Below are 21068 nucleotides of genomic sequence, written 5' to 3'. Positions count from 1 at the left end.
TTAATACCATTACTGATGACCATTTTCCAGAAGAATGCCCGGTGCACATTAAGGACTATTTTGGCTATTTTTCTCACTGTATAGAAATACCTGTATCTCCTGAACTGTTGACATCTGCTCACAATTTTTTCTTAGAATATTACTTGGAAAAATATCAATAAACGCTCTTAGACTGCCCATCTACCCACAATGTTAAACATGCAGCTGTTATGTTAAACTTTAATGAAAAAAAATGCCCCAAATCCATAATATTTGTTCTCAGTGTAAGTGGCCATTCACACTTAGAGAATGCGTTTTGGAATCTGGTCCCTGTAGTAAACCTGTTTATAGATAGGTCTTGCACCAAAGTAAGGCACTCACACTGACAGCAGGTCATTCAGAATCAAGACAGATTTATACCAAGAGTAACTCTTGGAATCTGGCCCAATGTGTTATTTTTATGCCACAGCACATATAGATAACATAATTATCCACTTTTACAGAGACATGAATATTAATTTTAGGCCTGAATTTTCAACAATACCATAAGTTTTTGTAGCTTTTATAGCTTATTCATTTATCTCAGCAAACGTTATGTGCTCAAAATTATTAGAAATGGAGTATAACGTAAGCTGATTGGTTAGTACCAGCTTAGAAGTGAGGCTTATCAGTACAGTATAGATCTCGGAAACAGCTAATGGTTTTTCATTCAATCATTTTTTTTTAGAGAACAGTTCTTAATAGTCAATTATAAATTGCAGTATACTGCGTTTTAAGGAGAAGAGGCAATAGAACAACTGCATGCTAAATTTCTGGGTGTACGTCAACATTTCCAGAAATGCTTTCTTTTTTCTGTACTACATTTAAAGTGCTTGAAAATACAATTTTGATGGACAAATAACAGTTTTCTCTGATTTTTAATGTTTAAAATCAAAATACAGTTATGGTTTTTTGTAGTAAGTATTTGCCCATGAGAAAAATGAAAAGTATATATCTGTTGTGAACTGCATTTAACATTTGCATTAAGGATACTTTGTCATTGTAATAATAACATAACTTGAAACCCAAAGCATTGTTGTACCTTCACTGTGTTTCTCAAATAAAACAAACGTCATCTTCAGCTTCTATCAAGTATATACTGTTCCAGTACAATGCATCGAAGGATGAAGAAGTTACATAAACTTTCCATTTATAAAATAAATGAATAACCTGTTTTTCACACGTGCAGATCCCCCCTAAACACACACACACACACACACACACACACACACACACACACACACACACAATGCTCATTGACAATTCAGTATAATGATTGCTAACTCTCATCAGGTGAAAGCAGTGGTCAATCTTTCCTAAAATGCAACCTCCTCCCCCTAAAACTTAGGCACTTTCTGTATACAACCATTATTTTGACTGTGATGAAAGTGAAATAATACTCTATTTCATCTTGTTACTGTCAGACACACAAAATGACCACAGAAAAGACATACCAATGACTTAACTGCAATTATGTACATCCCCTTTGCTTGTACATGTAGCCTTCTCCATCTTTCCCTCTTCCACCACAGATATCCACTTTCTTTGCATACCACTGATGTTTACTTGTGATAAAAGTAATGAAGTAATGAATTTTAGACACACACACACACATACACACACACTGTCTCTAAATCCATACCAATGACTGACAGAGACCAAAAATACTGCTGTCCTTTGTTTACACTTATACACAGATATAGACAGAAACAAAGACACACAGTCTAACCCCTGAAAGGTAGCTGTTTTACGTGTAAAATGTTGACACTTAGCTGTGATGACAGTGAAAGAAATAACTGCCAATGTAAAGTATTTCAAATTGCTGTTGCCATGTACCTGCATTATCATATCAAAGAAAGATTGTTTATAAGTGATCAGGTCAAGTCCCTTTGTTTTTACAAAGTCTACATCCTTCCCCTCTTCCTGAGAATTAATGAATTTTGATTATCTTCCCTTAAGATGTTCCAATGAAGGCAAAATAATAATGACCACTGTAAAGAGTTTCAGCTTGATGCACTTATACAAATATACTGCCCCTCATAAGAAGCAATATTGATAATCATGCAACAGTGAACATGCTATTTAGTGTCTGTTCCACATACAGTTGCTTCCCTACTCCCACCTTTGTATATCCATCAAATATTTGATTGTGATAAAATAAAATATCATATATATATATATATATTTTTTTTTTGTTTTCCCCCCCATCCTGACATTATGCTAAGACAATCTATCCTGACAGTATACTAAGACATGCAAATTATTCTCGGTTTCTCAGTTATGTTTGTTAAAGTTGAATTTGTAATACCACAAAGTGGTAATAATGGGTCTACCACAGTGGTGGCTGGTGAAGGGGGGCTGCAGGAGACAGCTGAATGGGTGGGGCCAATGGGAAGGGATGTGACCAACTAGAAAGGGGAGGGGCTATGCTCAAAACCACAAAAACTAACTAAATACGCTGCCCTGGGTGCCAAACCGTCATTATGAGAGTCCAATCAAGACAAAATGAAGTGTAGAAGAATAAAAATATTTCAATGCATTGGCTGCATGACAGCTTACATAATATCTAGATGGAAAATAAAAAGGTTGTGAGGGATGAAAAAATAAATTACTTTTTAAATACATTACTGGAATGCCAGTCAAAATCAAGTATAAGAAAAACAAGCAGAACTCAACTCAAACCACTTCTTGCACTGCAGTTCTAATTATAATTTATATTCAGCTTTATTAAAGTACCAAGTAACACGCTGAAAGTAGAAATCTCTGTGATGCCCCCACTTGTAAAAATGTTTCTTATCCAAAAAAAGACCTGCTGCCTGACAACTATCTACTTGTTTCATGGGGAAAACATGATCAAAGTATAAAATGAAAAGCAAACAAGAAACAAGCTCAAGATACATTGCTTAAAGGATTACTGTACAGGTCATGGACCACACGATTGGCATTATGTTTAGTTTACGGGTAAAGCCTGCAGAGATGACTGGAAGTCTCCAACAAGTGTAATGAGCTTCTTAAAATAATGTAACCCTGTCCTTTATTACAAATACGGTCATATGCATTTCAATACCCAAGGCTTATACATTATCTAGTTAAGTATTGTTTACATGGCAACAACAGAAAGGCTTTCAATGTTGGCAATTGTTTAACAGTATGCTTATTAAAGCTTACTTGCATCTTACAATCTCAGACAAGCTTACCTGATGGTCATTAAAGTATTGCTACTTAACACAGAGCAACAGGCACTTTCTGAGTAATAATAAACATAAATCAACAGTATAAAAATATAACAAACCCGAACAATCTGCAAAATCAAGGACAGAGTAAAAGTAGTACTTGTTTCTACCTTGGATGGGGGGATACTCTGCACATTTACACTGCATAAATGCTCCTTGCCTTGCTTCGACACATTCAGAGTCACTACATGGGGGAGTGGGGTGCAACAAGTATGTCACAATTTGAAATGTCTCTGGCTGATTGTGATGGCCCTGACACATTTGTCATACCTCTCAACCTCAGAGCAAGAAATCTGGACAAAGCCACACATAGAAGTGGGACAAGGACAATTTTAAATATTGCTCTTATAAACTTAGAAAGTTAATAGAGTAGTAGGTCTTGCATTAGTATGAATTTCTGAAGGGTATGAAATCTGAAACACAAATGTCTGTCATTATTTTCTAACTTCAGTCTTTAATGATTTGCTACTATTTTTGCCAAAAAAACTCAATTTTATGAAAAATGGACCAAAATGTGATGCAAAAATATAAAATAGCCACACAATACAGCTGGGAACCTGTCAAAGAAGGGACACTTTTTTAATATTAGTACTACTAACATGAGCAGCTGACAAAATAAAAGAATCTGCAAGCATTTCTGAAATAAAAGTAATCGATAACTCTGATTATTACAGTTATTTCTTAATTGTAAACCCTCCACGTTTTCTTCCAAAATTGCCATTTTGCGGCAGGATTATTAGGGGAAGAGCAACATTTTGAGCCAAAATCGGGGACAGTTCAGAGGTTTGGATATGCCTAATTTTTTAAAGCAATTTATTTGCACATACCTCTCAACCTGTTAATGCAGGAAATCTGGACAAGGCCAAATATACTTACAAACAGTACAAAAAATGTCATATAAACTGAGACAGTTGATAGAATAACAGGTCTTGCTTTGGCATGCATTTTTCTGAAGGTTATGAAGTCTGAAACTCAGTGTCTGTCATTATTTAGTGACTTAATTCCTAAATTATTTACCAGAAAACCACACATTTAATGAGGAACAAACCAAAAATAAGAAGCAAAAATCTATTCATTCTGTGACAATCTGGACAGTTGAGAGGTATAGTTCAGCCGGGGCTGTCTTTGAGTTTGCCGCCCTTCCCCCTCACAAAATCGTGGTTGAATGGAGCCTCCCCCCTTCAGCTATTCCAATGAACCAATTACTTGGCTATTTCATCCCATTTACCATAAACACTAATGTGAATACTGCTTTACTTCTACGATGATTTGGACTTCATTTGAAAGTTTTATTTTGCATTTTACAGCACAAACACTAAGACATCTGCTAAACAAAGCAATGCAATCTCACAATAAAAACAGACTTAGCATTAAAACTTCTCTGCCCTTGAAACTCACATTCATTGAAACAGCAATGAAACCCACATTCAAAGAAAATACATTTTGCCAGTGACAGATAAAGATTAACTTTGGGCTGTCTTCAAATCATAGGTCCCTCGCACATGAAACATACACGTGGTCTTTGATACACTTTCTGATTTTATTAAATTATATTCCTTGTACAATATAGTACAGCTGTAGCGGGCATTTTAAATTTGTTTTGAACATTTTTCCAGTAAACAATGAAACAAAATGCATGCACCAATTATGACAAAACTGCCCAATTCAAAACATTTTTCCATAAACAATGAAAAAAATGCATGCACCAGTAATGACAAAACTGCCCAGTTCAGAACATTTCTATCATAAAAGTCTACTCAAACTTCTACAATACACCAGTATAGTAAATGTGCACAATCTCTGAAGAAGTAAAAGTCATCTAAATAATCCCACACTAAAGAAATCTGTAACTAATGAAGAGGTTGCTGCTAGCAAACAACTTTATATGTCATTGTTTCATCTACAAATAAAGTGTCTGTTACCATTGAGGAATAAATTGCCTATGTTTCATTAAAACATGATAAGCCTGACAACAACCATCTACTTGTTTCATGGGGAAAACATGATCAAAGTATCAGTAAATATCCACAATCTCTAAAGAAGTAAAAGTCATCTAATAATTGCAATAGGGAATGGATGGCAAACTGATAACAGGTTCAGAGTTACTAGGTATCTTCACCAAAAGGGACTGCAGCATCCACCCCCTTTACAATACAGTACAGTATCAACAATGCATCTACCTACTGCGGGAGTAGAACCCTCAGCCTTCTGCATCAAAAGCAAGTATACTACCGGTTGTGCTATTAACAATGCAAGCAGACTCAGCATAAGCATCACTAAACTTTTGTTCCACTGCAGCTCTCAGCTTTTTGTAAAATCTATATGACATTCAGCTGTATCTCTGAACTTTGCAGCACAAGAAATCTGGAAAAAGCCAAAATTTGGGGGGGGCAAAAGACCAAAAAACAGGGACACATTTTAAACATTGCTTGTATAATATTGGAAAGTTACTAGAATAAAATGCTGTGTTACCACCATACATTTCACTGCCAAGCACTGAACCCAGGACCCTGTGCAAAACAGTCACAGCAACATACCACTATGCCAAATCAATCATCGATTTTATGAAAGAGGAAGACTGCAACTTAAATGGCTACATTCAGTGAATTCAGTTCTCACCATAGCTGTCAACATCTTAGCACAAAACACATGAACAAAGCCAATAATGGGGGAATACAGCCCCCAAACATATTCAGTGAGTTCAGTTATCACCATAGCTCTCAGCCTTGGCACAAAAAAACCTGGATGAAGCCAATAATGGGGGAATACAGTCCCAAAAATAGGGACAATTTTAAAATATCCATCTTATAAACTTGCTATAATAATAGGTTTTGTGTTATCATGTACTTTCTGAAGAATATGAAGTCTGAAATTCCAATGCTTGTCATTTTTATTTATTTAACATTTGTTAACCAGGGAAGTCTGACTTGGAACAAAAGGCAATTTTTGGCAGAGGAAGAAACACTCCAGACATGTCTTTGTAAGATGAGAGGACACCACAGCAAACCCACACAAACACAGGAAGGATATGCAGACTCCACATAGAAGGTACCCCAGCCAAGAATCAAACCAGACAACCTGTAGCTGTTAGGCAACAATGGTACCACTGCACAACTGGCTGTGTTGAGAAACAAACATATAGAAACCACAGATTTTATGAGGAACAGAACAAATATGAGGCAAAAATCTGCATTTTTTTTTACAAATGGTGGTGGGTAGGGAATTCAGGCTCCTGCCATTTGGGCCCAAGGTACAGGGTTCAAGCCTTATTCTCTACCTACCACCATGTAGTGACTGGGGCATTACACTTCACACACACACACACACACACACACACACACACACACACACACACACACACACACACACACACACACACACCTCTTACCTGTCCTGAAAGTCCGAAGCTTCATTGTTCATTGTATCCTGCACCATCATTGCTGTGCCTGAGGAGCTGTTATCCCACAAGAGAACCTAAGGCTTGTTCTAGCTGTCCTGTGAGACCACCCTGCCTGCGGATGTTGCAGTCTGATCCCCTTCCAGTCTATGCAGTTAGAATTACTGCATAGACTGCTGGGTAAATGTAGATGCACATGTTGTAGTCCGGACTGCTGGTGGAGTCAGTCTGGATTCTGTGCGCATGCTCCAGACTGTTTCCCCAGCAGTCCGAGTATCGGAAATAGCGCATGTTTGATGTTCTGTGACTCGTGGTTCGTTTTATTATTTTCTTTTTGTTATTGTTATTTTATATTTTGTTTAATTTTCTTCTTTTACAGCTGGGAGGGCTGCAGTCCAATAGCACAGGCCGCCCCTGGTCTACCATACTGACACAATTTTGCTTTTCAATGTATTTATTGTTCCCCTAGAGCACTTTGTGTTCCTATAATATAATAATGCTTAGACGTATTTATTCAAGTGAGGGGTACAGAGATGCAAAGACAATGTGTAAAAACACAGCCTTCTTACCTGTGAGTACCCTGCAAAGCAAATTCCCATATATCAGTGCTACACACCCAGACAGTGCTTGAATATGTATTCCAGACACAATTAGGCTTCCATGTGATTTCCTGTCTGTTTGCCTCAGACAAAGTTTTTGGTCTCCATTCTTTATGGTATGTCCATGTCACAATAGTAAATACAGGTGTATTTGCTGTAACAACAGTATGCATACATATATTTGTAGAATATATTTGTACACACACATGGAAATTGTTAGAAGAATAACATGTTTTATATTTACATTCATTTTCTGAAGTATATGAAGTCTAAAACTGAAATTAATATAAGTATTTAGTGACAAACTGCAGATATCTCAAGGCAGCTATCATAGCTGCTACAATCAGGGACAAAGTCAAAAAATAGGGATGAACGACCCAAAATCAGGGATGGATTTCAACAATTTCTCTCTTCTCATATGCTTAGAAAAACTGCTAGCACAACATGCTTTGCAGTAGTGTGTATTTTCTGAAGAAAATGAAGTCTCAAACTCAAATCATTCATTACTTAGTGACTGCACTGCAGTCCACAATGATTTGCCAAAGAAACACAAACTTTATGAGAGACAAACAGTCCAAAATATAAGGCAAAATAATTTCATGATGAATTGTAATTGCCAAAAAGAAAACAAAGCACACATTTTATGGGAAACAGACCAAAATATGAGGCATGACCAGGAAGGGACATTCTGCAAAATCAGGGACAGCTGAAATATAAAGTTTCACTTTTGTAATGCAGAATGTTGTGATCCTCACTTTCTTGAAAAGACCGCACCATTTACTCACTGTGTGTTGAAGCCCATTTGCATAGTTTGTGGCACACCCTGTACAGAGAAAACATGTACACCATTCACAGTGTTCATTCACCAACAATGAAAATACTGTGAAATCACTGTATGGCAACATGGAATTTCTTTGCTGCACATATGTGACACCCTTGCACACAGCCTCAATCCTCACCACTGGCAACGATGAGGGACATACACAATGGGAGGATGACAAGAACACAAACAGTAAAATACAATTTCCCTTAAGAGCACACATCACAGTCAGTCTGGGGCTGGTTTCTCTCTCTTTCTCCAGATCTCCAATAAGACTCCCCACTAGCACAGCTATAGGGTTAAGATCTCAGCTGAGGGATCAAGCCAAGACCTCCAGCACCCTCTCTGTCCAACCAGTGCTTTGTGTCCCTGCCCAAGTAGATGACACACACACTTTCAGATATGATTTATATACAAACACACACAAACCTGGGGTAGGCTGGCACTGGCACAGATTTACTAACTATGCCCCCTACTGCCCAGACTATAACGTAGTTATCAATGCCACCAACCCCTCCTTATCAGCTACTATTAGACCCTTACAAAGGGTGAGCAATCCTACTGTGTAATGTTACTATTATCCAAATGGTAAGTGTGACCAAGACTAAGGCTATTTAGCTGTGGCCTGTACAGTGTCACCAAATACATATGCCAGTACCCTAAGAGCTTAAATATCTCTAAAAGCCAGATACAATTAAAAGGTTTAAATATATTTAATAATAAATAATAAAAGAACAAGACAATACTCAATCAACACAGTAACTGCATAGTTCAGAATCACAGAAAATATTTTAAAACAACATTGCAGGACAGTCTCAAATAAATAGAGAAAACATCTAAACTAATCTTTATATTCCTTTCTATATCGAAAATGAATTATTTTTCCCTAGTTACTATTAGCAAGGCAAGTGCAGATGATAGTGATGATGGATGTTTCAAGGTCCAAGTCAAGACACAAAATGTACCGTTTCTCTATGAGAGAGTCATCACTTTTTGTCACCTGACTTTAGTTCCCAAGCTAAACCAGAAACTAACATCTCTGTGTCAAAATACAATTCTCTGAGATGTGCAGCTACTGGGAAGTCACAGAGCAATAAAACACTACATTTTAAAAATAGTAAATACGTCTCTCCAAGACAATAAAGAAAGAAACTTCTGTTTCCATAAATCCTGTCTCCTTGTTACATTAACTAACTTTTATAGCACATCATAAAGCAATTAATTTCAACTTATTTTCTTGAAGTTTTGTAAGTTAATTTTCTATGTTCCAGCAAGTTATGCTGTGGTTACATTCTTAAAGCTCAGTACATAACATACAGTTCTGTATAAACCATATCAATATCCACAAATGAGACAGAATTATTTACAAAATTCCAGATAGCTTGGCTGGCAGTGTCACAACATACATCAATAAATGGGGTCACACAAAGTTACTTAGTGGTGCACCACACTGAACAATGTGATAAGCTTTATGTACAGCCATTCACTCTAGATTTTCTTCCTTACAAAATGATGTCGCAGCAACAAAAGGATGACAGGTACTAATTATACAGCACCATATATAAGTTCATAGGTGAATATTAGGCTAACTGCCTTGAACAGCCATTTTAAGCTGCACGCCTCTAGCTTTCTTTGCCGGAGAATTATGGGCAAAGCCAAAAATTAATGGGTGACAAAAGTTCCAAAATCAAGGATAATTTTTAAGTACAACTCAAATTCACTGCAAAATTTAACAAAGCAACACATTTTGCCTCAACATGCATTTTCTGAATTTTAAGTATGGAACTCTAATGCCTGCCACTACTGACTGACTGCAACCTTTAGTGATTGACCAGGAAATCAAACATTTTATGAGGGACAACACAGCGAGGCAAACAAAAAAAGAGGAAAATTAGGGCCATTCTTCAAACTCAAAGACAGTTGAGGTATGAACAGATGCACGTGACCTGCAGAGGTTGCTGATTTCAAAGCATATGTAAAATATATTCATCGAGTTTACGGACCATTATCCTTCCTTCACAAATGAAAAAAAAAGAAAACAGCAGAAACTACAACTATTAAGGATCCTTCCGTCCTTCCAACAGAGCTTCACTTAGCTGACTTATTAACTAGAGACTGGGACAGACTAAAAATGTTACCATTCAAGGTGGCAGTGGGGCCCAACCAGCATGACAGAAATAAGTTGAAACTTGAAAGTGTAGCATTTAATTCTGAGCAGGAGGTAGGAAGTAGCCACAGGACCATGCACTGAGAAGTACATTATGGATAGGAATTAAAAAAAAAAAAAAGATGATGATGATGATATTTCAATAAATATTAATTCTTTTTTTTCTCAATAATAATTCTTTATTAATTTTTCTTTTAATAAATATTAATTCTGATTCTGCCCCTGGGAACCGAACTAGCCAAGTTAGGTTTAGTTAGACTACAGCAGGTAGCAGATGTGCAAGTGCAATTTCAACTTGTAATACAAGACAGACAGACAGACAACTTACTTTGTAATAATAGGGGTCCATTCATCAGAGTTCTCTGGGACAGTGGGCAGCACAAAGCAGCATTTTGTTGAAAACTTGTCAGTCAGTGGCACTAGCAATCACAGTCTATGACACGGATAAGCGACTTGCACACTTTAATCAAGTGCAGTCAGTTGGACCACCCATAGTCTATGGCTGTAGCCTCCACAGTCTGCTCCAGTGAGTGGAAGGTGGAGGGAACAGATCGACTAGACCAATGGGGATGTGTAGGAAGATAAAATTAGAAATCTGAGATGGATGCTCAAAAAGTAGGAAGTATGGGAGCAACATACAAAGAAACAAGAAACATACAACAACTTAAAGTAAAACTTGCTTTTAAACAAAATAAAAAAATATTGAAACTGCTACCACCAAGCCTACTGGAAAAAGCCAGAAGTCATCAACAGAAGTGTAAGTTAACACACTGTGCTACCTTCAAGGTGACAGGTCAATACTAGTGCTAATTTAAGGGGAATGTCTCAGATGGAAAAATGGGACAAGGGTGAGACAGTTTTTAAACTGTAATGTACTACTGCTGACTGAGTTCTGATGCAGAATCATATCATAAATGGAAATTTAGCCCTGTAGCTTAGTGTACCAGTCATAAACACAGAAAAGAAGACATGTGGTGTGGTATATTATTTTTTATCCCCAAGCTGCTGTGCACCCTAGGAAGCTACAGCTGGCTCTGGTCCCGAGTATCATCTTTGTTTTTCATATCAAGATTTATTCAAAAAAAATTAACATTTAGAAAAAGTTTTACTTCAGCTGTTATGTGAGCAAAACTTTTAAAACACTTTATTCACCTCAATAAGACACTATCTCAATGTAGAACTATTAGTAGTAACCATACCTCTCAACCACTTAGAGCAAGAAATCTGGACAACGCCATAAATAAAAGTGGGACAAAGGCCTAAAAATAGAGACACTTTTTTAAATATTGCTCTTACAAACTTGGAAAGTTGATAGAATAACAGGTTTTGCATTAGCATGAATTTTCTGAAGGGTGTGACGTGTGAAAGTCAAATGTCTGTCATTATTTTCTAACTTCACTCTTTAATGATTTACCACTAATTTGCGAGAAAACCACAATTTTATGAAAAACGGACCATAGATATGAGGCAAAAATCTGGACTTTCTATGAAAATCTGTACAGTTGAGAGGTATGGCACTAATAACCAACAGTGAGAACCTCAGTGAATGCTTGTCTCCCTTATGCCATACAATCTGAGAGAAAATCATTTCTAAACAATGAGAGACTTGGGAGAAAAATGGTGGCATTCATAATATGTAAAAGAGGAAAAAAAGAAATAAAAAAAAGGAAACTAGCTGATGGATTTCTGGGCATTAAACTATACACAGGTGAGACTATGTGGAAACAAAATAATTTGGACATAAGGTGAAATACACTCAAGGGTGAGACTGGCTTTCCATACCACTGTCAGTCATAAAAAAATGACAAGAAGTGGTAGGGGCCCTGAAAACAAAGTTCAATAGATCTTTCTTATTCTTGTAAACAGGAAACACTGGCTAGCTAAAAAGTGCTGTTAACTGGGGCATATAAGCACTTATGCTTTGAAGTGCAGCATGATGGGCTGTGAAGTTAAATGAAGAAAAGAGAATGGTTCAGTTCTGCAATGTCAAAAAGACAGATACAGATGAAGCAGTGTAAAAGGTTTAATGATACTGTTAATCTCTAATCCGAATGCATATATTATATGTGTATTATTTTTCTCCTATTTAAGAATGTCCTGTAATCTTACTGCTTCATTTTCTTTATCTGTAACGACTATAGTATTATTCCAGGGATCCTTTAGCCACATTCTATATAAACATAAATCAAACAGAAAATGGGTTAATGATTTAGTAAATGATACAAACATCTAACAGTATCAGCGGATGACAGCTTGTAACTCCTTGAAGACCTTCTCCTCTGCAGAATTCAAACTTTTTCTCACCAGTACATTCCATGATGTATTTAAGATATCTAGTGGTATCGGATAGACAATGTTTTAAGTTTATGATGTTACTATATTTTAGCTGTTTTACGTATGAAGTTTACAGCTACAATAATGTGGGGCTTAAGGCTTTATTATGAATCTAATCTTTCCAAATTCAAGAGCCATAAAAATGGAAATGTATTATGTGGACAAAATAACAACCTCAAAGTTAGAAGGAATTTAACTTCGCAAACAGTTATGTAACTTTGCTATTATAAATATTTTGATCCAAATCTGCAATGCATATATTTCTTCACAGAATACAATGAAATAAGCCACTCTCTGTACAGTCAAACAATATTTTGCCCTTTGATATAACTATAGACTACCATTGTTTTGGCAGCATAGGTAATTACTACACACTATTTCTGTTGTCTATGCATTCAAATTTTCCAGTCCACAGCTTTCCCTACTTTTGCAGGAGGCCACTTTGGGATTTGCACGAATAGATGAAACGTGAATTTCTGAAACAAGGTACTTCAATATTAGGTGATGATCTATACTTGTAGGCTGAGGAGACGTAATGGAAGTGCAAATACTCAGTAATCAAGTACTGAGAAGAAAGCATCCTGCACTGGAGAAATGTGAAGATGAAACCTCCAGAGAAAGTAGCCATCAAAGACTCACTTTCTTTGCAGTTTGGATAATCAGTTATGCAATTTTGTATTTCAAAAATTCAATTTCTAAAAGCAACACCCTGCAACCTCCAAAAAGGCATGAACACAGAATGCAGCATAAAAACACATAACACTTTCAGCTTTATAAGGCTACAAGTTAATCCTGCTGTCTTTATATTTTAAATTTATATGCTTTTACACATTGTTAACTCAGTGATTTTATCCAAAAAGCAAAATACAAAATGACAAATACCATACTCCATAAATGTTTCACTACAGAAAATTCAGCATCAGAAATGTAGAGATACACATCTTAGACAAAATAAAACATTCACAGTCTGTTGTGCAACATAAGGTAAGAAGAAATAAACTTACATCTCTTACAAAATACTGCAGCGTAGCATAGGCTATTGCAGTGCCATCATGTGTGCTGGTACCTCTGCCTAGTTCATCCAGGATTACTAGTGAACGGAAAGTTGCTTTTCTAATGATTTCTGCTGCTTCTGTCAGCTCCTCCATAAAAGTACTGCGACCTTTATAAATATTGTCTGAGGCTCCCATCCTGGAACAAAATTAAGACAAGACATGTGCTAAGTTCCATGACAACAGTATGGCTGATATATATGTGTGTGTGTGTGTGTGTGTGTGTGTGTATGTATATATATATATATATATATATATATATATATATATATATATATATATAGGGTAGTGACTGTATAGGGAAGTGTATATATGGATTTACTTTAAAAAACTGAAGATTAGAACACCAACGTTCATTTTCGTGAGACTGAAAATACTGAAATCTGACATACCTGAACGCCGAAGCTTTCTCAGCATAAGTAAACACTTGCCCACACTTAAACTAAATACACACTGAAGTAACTAAAACCCAACAAGGTGATGGTGGGGGGGATATGCCCCTCAGCCCCCCCCCCCAACTCCGAGACTGTACTATAGTGGAGAAAAGGGCATGTTGGGCAAATGTTTGCTTACCCTGGGAAAGCTTTGGTGTTCGGGTATGTCGGATTTCGGTACTTTCAGTCTCACAAAAATGAACATCAGTGTTCTGATCTTCATTTTTTAAAATAGGTCCCTATATATTTACACACACACACACACACACACACACACACACACACACACACACACACACACACACACACTATATATATATACAAACGTCATTCACTTTGCTGAATTCACTGTTTGTCAGCAGATTAAAGGACTCGGAAGTGGGGCTGAGTTTTCCATTCATCAAAGTTTTAAGATCTTGCATTAACAGAAATGTGAATGCATTCGGGTAATTTAAGCGTACGTTTGGGAAGCTAATGCTAAATCTTTCTGCTATTACGAAGGTTTTGGCATTAGAGGGATAGAAGTGATTGTGTGAGTGTCAGAGGGTTGGAATAGAGTAGGGTTAACTGAGGGGATAGCTGTAGTGTAGTATGTGTATATATTGTTGCACATGTGCCTAAGATACTTTGATTAGTGGTAGTGTTACAGAAAGGGTTCTTTCAAAGGTAAGGTGCTGGGTTAGGATTAGAGGCAGCAGGTATTAAGGTGGTACACACTCACTCACAGACACACACAGACACACACACACACACACAGACAGACACACACACACACACACACACACACACACACACACACACACACACACACACACACACACACACACACACACACACACAATAAAGATACTCTCTGGAAGTGTAGTATTCCACTCAAGTCTTTGTGTCCCAATCCCAGTTTAGCAATTCATGCAAAACAGCATCCATGCCATTTACTGCACAACAGTATACTGTCGAGCAAAGATATTGTACAAGTCAGCAATAAATACAACATACAGGTAATTACTGAATGACCAAGGGAACAAAGTAACAGGAGGAAATAACAAAAAATGCTGTTTTGCTCAAAATGTATGTGCCAACAATTTCTGACAGGATCCTCAAGTAGAATGCATAACACTAATACATGCTACACTCTGTACAAGTACTGGGGTATCAGTACTTCTATAGTAATACATGCTGTACTCTATACAAGTACTGAACTCCAAATTTAGTGAAGGAAATAGCAGCTACCATGCCAGAGGAATTTAATAAGGTTTACACTAGATAATACCAACTAGGAGTTATTATGTTAGAGAAGGCAATGAACTACAAGGAAAAATAAATTGTAGCATTACATCTGAGGCTGGTGAAATAAAGGAAGCAGACAACAAACAAATGAGACAAATATTCTTTAAAAAGAAATGTATTTGATCTCATATAACAGCTGTGTACTACATGAACTACAAAATGAACTGGCACCTCACTTAAGTGTCATGCTTAATCATAGCCTCACCTCAGGCTTCGTGGCACACAGCTACAGTTATCCCACTCCACAAGGGGGAATCCACTTTGGATCCTGGGAACTACTGCCCCATCAGTCTGATGAGCCTGATCTGCAAGGCCATGGAATGTATTATCCTGGAACTTATAAACAAAGAATTGGCAACCTTCAAACACCGGACTCCACCCAGTTTGGGTTCGTGAAGGGCCGATGTTTTTTCCTGAACCGGACTGATTTCTTTGAATCAGTCTCCAGAGCTGTTGCCAAGGGTAAGGAGATCCACACAGCCTATCTGGACTTCGCCAAGGCCTTCAACATCATCCCCCACTCTGGAATCACAGATAAACTTACTAAGCTGGGTATTAATCCCTACGTCACTTTTTCTGGGTTGCCAACTGACTTAATGACAGAATCCACACTGTAAAAGTAGCCAACTCCAAATCCAGCTCCAGACAAGTGACAAGTGGAGTACCTCAGGTTTCAGTCCTGGGACTGCTCTTGTTTGGGATCTACTTCTCTGAAGTACAGGCCAACACTAAGGGACTCTGGCTAAAAAGTTCGTAGATGATTCCAAACTAGCAGCCATTACTGAATCCCCAAATGATGTGGATATTCTACAAAAGGGCTTTACAGAAACAGATGCTTGGTGCCAGAGCCATGGGCTCAAGCTCAATTCCAGGGAAATGTATAGTTATCCCTTTTGGGAAAAAACATGTACCTGTGAATTACCACATAGGTGGCAGTACACTAAACACTGAAAGTGTGATAAGAAACTTGGGGACACAGGTGGACAGTGGTCTTACCTTCGATAACCACATCACCACAAAAGTCAGCATATCCTTCTGTGTCACACCTCATCGTTAATGGCTTTTCATCCAGAAAAAAGGAGGTCATTGTCCCACTATAATCATCCCTCATTAGACCCATTATAGAATAAAATGCCCCGTTTGGTATGTACCTCTCAAGACATCTGCAACAACTGGAAAGGCCGCAGAAATATCTCACTAAAAGAATCAAAGGCCTAATGCAGATGACCTATGCTGACCATCTAAAAAAAACTCCAGCTATACTCTTATCGTCTACTCAGAGGCGATCTCTGCTTAACATACAAGGCCATGTCAAACCCAGAGCTGTTGGACATGCTACATTGAAAGAAATCCCAATCCCTCAGAGCCACACGCTCCAGGGATCTAAACCTTGTCATCACAATGAAGAAAACATGCTGGAGGGATAGGTTCCTGACCCAGAGTCTCCCCAGACTCTGGAATAGACTGCCCATACATGTCAAGCAGTGCGCCTCTTTGGCCCTCTTCAAAAGGAACCTTGACGATTGGATGGGAGATAGGAAATTAACCTCAGGGATCAAGTCAGTTGCCCTGATAGACAGGGGTCCAGGGAAGTAAATACTGTGGAAAGAAACAGCCAGGGAATTGTTATGGCTAGGCTTGTACAGGCCCTAGGGCTGATAGCCTAGTATCAACCTATGAACCCATAACACACACATACATCACTACAGTGCATGGAGAGTCACAATTACACTCCAAATTAAGAAAAAGATAATTATGTTAAGCATATTTCTGTCATAAAATGGTGCTTAGCAAAATGTTATGTAGCTTTTAGAAATGATAGTGTCAAGTCTTGTGTACAAGGCCACAGTAGCAATCACCACAGAGCAAATTTCAAAACATTTTCACAGCTGTAAAAGCTGTTATACATGCCACTTTCAGAAAAGAATATGGCAAAATGAAGTGTCTGGTATTTCTTTCTGCAACTGGTACGACATAGAACAGATAAAGCTGCAGCAACTACAAAGAAGTATAATGTGGTCCTCTGGGGGCATAACTATATAATCTTGACATGTACGCTGAGATGCACCTCTTGGACTTCACTCCAATCTTGAGGTCACTGTCTAGGCATACCTGTCTTGATTACATAATAATCAATTATAATTACAGACTGAACATACATTTCTATATCCACAATGTTATACAAGTAAAAACCACAGAAATGGACAGACAGGAAATAACCAAATGGCACACAGTAAAAGTTTGCATGGATAATTACAATTAAAGAATTTAGCGTCTATAAGTTTTGGAGTTATTACTTGCTACCCGTGACAAAGGGAGATACTGCCAACACAGCTATCTGGAATTTTGTAAACAATTATATGCCATTTGTGAATAACAACATGATTATTTGGAATTTTGTAAATAATTATATGTCATTTGTGAATAACAACATGATCTATATAAGATGCTATTTGGAATTTTGTAAATAATTATATGTCATTTGTGAATAACAACATGATCTATATAAGATGCTTGTATTACACATGTATCAGAACTGTATGTCATATTAGATGGTTTGTACAGACATGTGTATTATTTATTATTTATTTGCAGTTTGTTTTCCAAGATAGTCCATTGGGTTACAAGGAGCCCATTTTCAATGAAGTCCTGGGGAGAAAAGCTCCAGAGAAATACAAATGCATAGTACAGAAAGAGCACAAATCCATAATATACATTTCAATTAAATGTCAAATACATATTTTGTATAGTACAAATCCATATTGCACAATGCAAACAGATGTTACATCATACAGAAATAAAAAAAAAGATTTTTTTCATTAGGAAAATTACATCAGGTTAATTCATTAAGTAGTATTTTTTTTTTTGGGGGGGGGAATTACAATGAGGTACTTTTTTTAGTCATTGGTCGAATATGTCCCAAGGGATGTAAAACTTTAGGAGGTAGACAGGCAACAAAGTTTGGAACGTTAGGAAGAAAGTGTGGTAGAATTAGGTTGGACGAGAGCAAGCGCATGCAATGCAGTGAGGTTTTAAATAAGGAGAGACTGCTGGTGGTGTGGATGGGAGAAGGGAGAGAGTTCCAGAGGCGTGCAAGAGAGAAGGACATCAATTGATTCCCAGCAGGATGTGTTGGCTTATACAATTTAATTAGATTTTGGGAACTGGATCTTAGGCATCTGCCTGGTTTATGCATTTCAAAGGTATTTGCTAGGGAGGGGCAGAGAGACAGGTTATGAATGAGTTTGTGTGCTTGGATGAGCTGGGTATATGTGAGAAAGTTTGGTAATTCTATCCATCTTAGTTGGTGAAGGGAATTACAGTGGTGAGAAGATGCTCTATGACCTGCCGCAAATCTGGATATTTTGTTATAACAAGATGAGAGTTTTGTTTTGAGGGAAGACTATAGGCATGCGTGAGCGCATGCATGTGTGCGCCTTCCGTTGAAGGTTGGGTGTCAGGCTGGCAACTCGACACCATAAAACTCCACTTCCAATCATGAGCGGACAGATGATCCACTGTGGCGACCCCTAACCGGGAAAAGCCAGAAGAAGATTGTAAGCTGGTTAGGATAGATGCACCATATAAAAGGGGTGGGATGAGGTATATATTAGCTAATGCAATCCTGGTGGTGGGAGAGATAAAGCGACTGTGGCGGTAAAGCATTCTTAATATTTTATGGGTTTTTTTGTTATTTGCTTGTAGATGCTTATCAACTTTTAGTTGATTGTCAATGATAATTCCTAGTAATTTTGTGTCAGAGACTAGTTCTAGGGGGCTATTATTTTTGCTGGTAATTATGAAGGATTGTTTGTCTAGGGAAGAGGTTTTGGATGCACTGAATAACAAGTTTTGTTTTGGTTGCATTAAGGGCTAGACAGTTATCGAGCATCCACTGTTCAGTGGAAGAAAAGGTGGCTTGTGTTAGATTGTTAAGAGTTGTGATGGAAGGGGAGGAACAGATTATAGTAGAATCATTGGCATACTGGATGAGACTGGAGTTAGGAATGGCTTGGAAGAAATCGTTTATGAATATGCTTAGAATTGAACCATGGGGGATGCCTGTGGATTTATTAAGGAAGGGTGAGGTAGCTTTTTTTCAATTTAACTGCTTGTTGCCTGTTTGTGAGATAGTTTGAAAACCACTGTGTAGAGGAAGAGGATATTTTAAGTTTAGAGAGTTTGGTAAGAAGGAGGTTGTGGGAAATAGTGTCAACTGCTTTAGAGAGGTCAAGGAAAAGAGTGGATACAAAGTGGCCAGAGTTGCAGGCTTTGTTGATTGTTTCTAGGAAGGAGAGGAGGGCAGTGGAGGTACTATGACCTTGTCTAAAGCCATGTTGTGTGGGGGTAAGTAGCTGATTATTGATGAGGTAGAATAAGAGATGTTGGCGTACACACTTTTCAAGTAGCTTAGAAATAGGGGATAGGATGGCGATAGGGCAAAAGTTAAGAATGTCATTATTATTGCCACCTTTATGGAGAGGAATAATAAAGGCCTTCTTCCAGAGCTGGGGGACCTGGCTTTCTGAGATAGACATTTTAATTACTATGCTGATAGGGAGAGCAATGGCTTCTGCCGCTACTTTTAGAAAGTAGGAGGGAATTTCATCAGGGGCACTGGAACCAGGTTTCAATTTTAGGAGAAGTTTTTTTAGGTGGATATAGAGATGGGACTGATAGAGAAAGGTGGAGGTTGGAGGCAAGGGATGCTAGGGGAGGAAGGGATGGGAGCACGCTGAGGAGGGGTTGTAGAGGTATTGATGAAGGATGATGTTAGCTTGCTTATGGACTCTATGAAGAAAGAGTTATATTGGGTAGCCAAGTCCATGTCAGAGGCATCTGAGTTTTTTCCCGGGTTGAGGAGAGATGAGATTCCTTTCCAAAAAAGTTTGGGATTGGTGGTGTGGTTGGTTTGGAGAGTGGAGAAATAGGCTTTGTGGTCTAAGGAAATACATTTTCTGACATTATTTTGCAGTGTTTTATATTTGTTTAGGGAGATAGTAGTTTTATTTTTGTGGTAATATGTCCAGGCTTTGTCACGGAGTCACAAAGTAGCTAAAGTTTTTTTGGTTAACCAGGGCACAGGGTTACTTTTTATACGTTTTGGTTTTAGAGGGGCAAAGGAGTTGAGCAGGTTTGTGAAAGTAGATTTAAAGTAGGATAGAGCATTATCTAGGAAAGAGTTTTTAATGGGTTCCAGTTTGTGCTTTTTAGTGCGTTTGAGAAGGTTTCAGCATTTAAGTTTTTTAGGCAACGAGTGGAAATACAGGTGTGAGTTAGTTGTGTAGAAGTGGGGAGACGGTGGGCAAAAGTGGGGAAATGGTCAGCTAGTGGGTCTGGGAGAATTCCACTATCAGAGATACAGTGAGGATGGGATACTAGAGTCCAGTCTATTGTAGTTCCAGTGATAAAGTTCTTGGAGGGCCTGGTAGTGGAATTGATTAGTCATGTAAAGTTATATAAGTTAATATTGAGTGAGTTAGAGGGAGATTGGAATGTGGCCCAGTTTATGTTCATGCCCCCCAGGAATATGGTTTCATGAGTAATGTTGGTAGAGACCCAAGAGAGGATATCTTTGAGGGATGACATATTGTCACCAGGGTGAATATAGAGGGAGAGAACAAATATGAGTTTATGCTTGTTTAGGTGGAGTAGGGCTGATATTATTTCTGCCTTGCCAAATTGGGAAAGGGTTTGGTATAGGGGGTGACTAAGAGGGATGCTGAG

At 37.8% G+C, this 21068-nt stretch overlaps 1 protein-coding gene across 1 annotated transcript in view; it reads right to left on the bottom strand.

Moving 5' to 3' along the window:
- The window catches only part of MSH3 (mutS homolog 3), a 3764176-nt gene that overhangs the window by 532867 nt on the left and 3210241 nt on the right, over window positions 1-21068 (bottom strand). Inside the window, exon 21 of the mRNA XM_044064237.1 lies at window positions 13573-13759. Coding sequence (XP_043920172.1) covers window positions 13573-13759 — 187 coding nt within the window. The remainder of the gene's footprint in view (window positions 1-13572; window positions 13760-21068) is intronic.

This window comes from Protopterus annectens, chromosome 2.part2, assembly GCF_019279795.1.
Source record: "Protopterus annectens isolate FY-2018-M chromosome 2.part2, PAN1.0, whole genome shotgun sequence".
NCBI lineage: Eukaryota > Metazoa > Chordata > Ceratodontiformes > Protopteridae > Protopterus > Protopterus annectens.
This window is presented reverse-complemented; position numbering and strand designations above follow the sequence as displayed.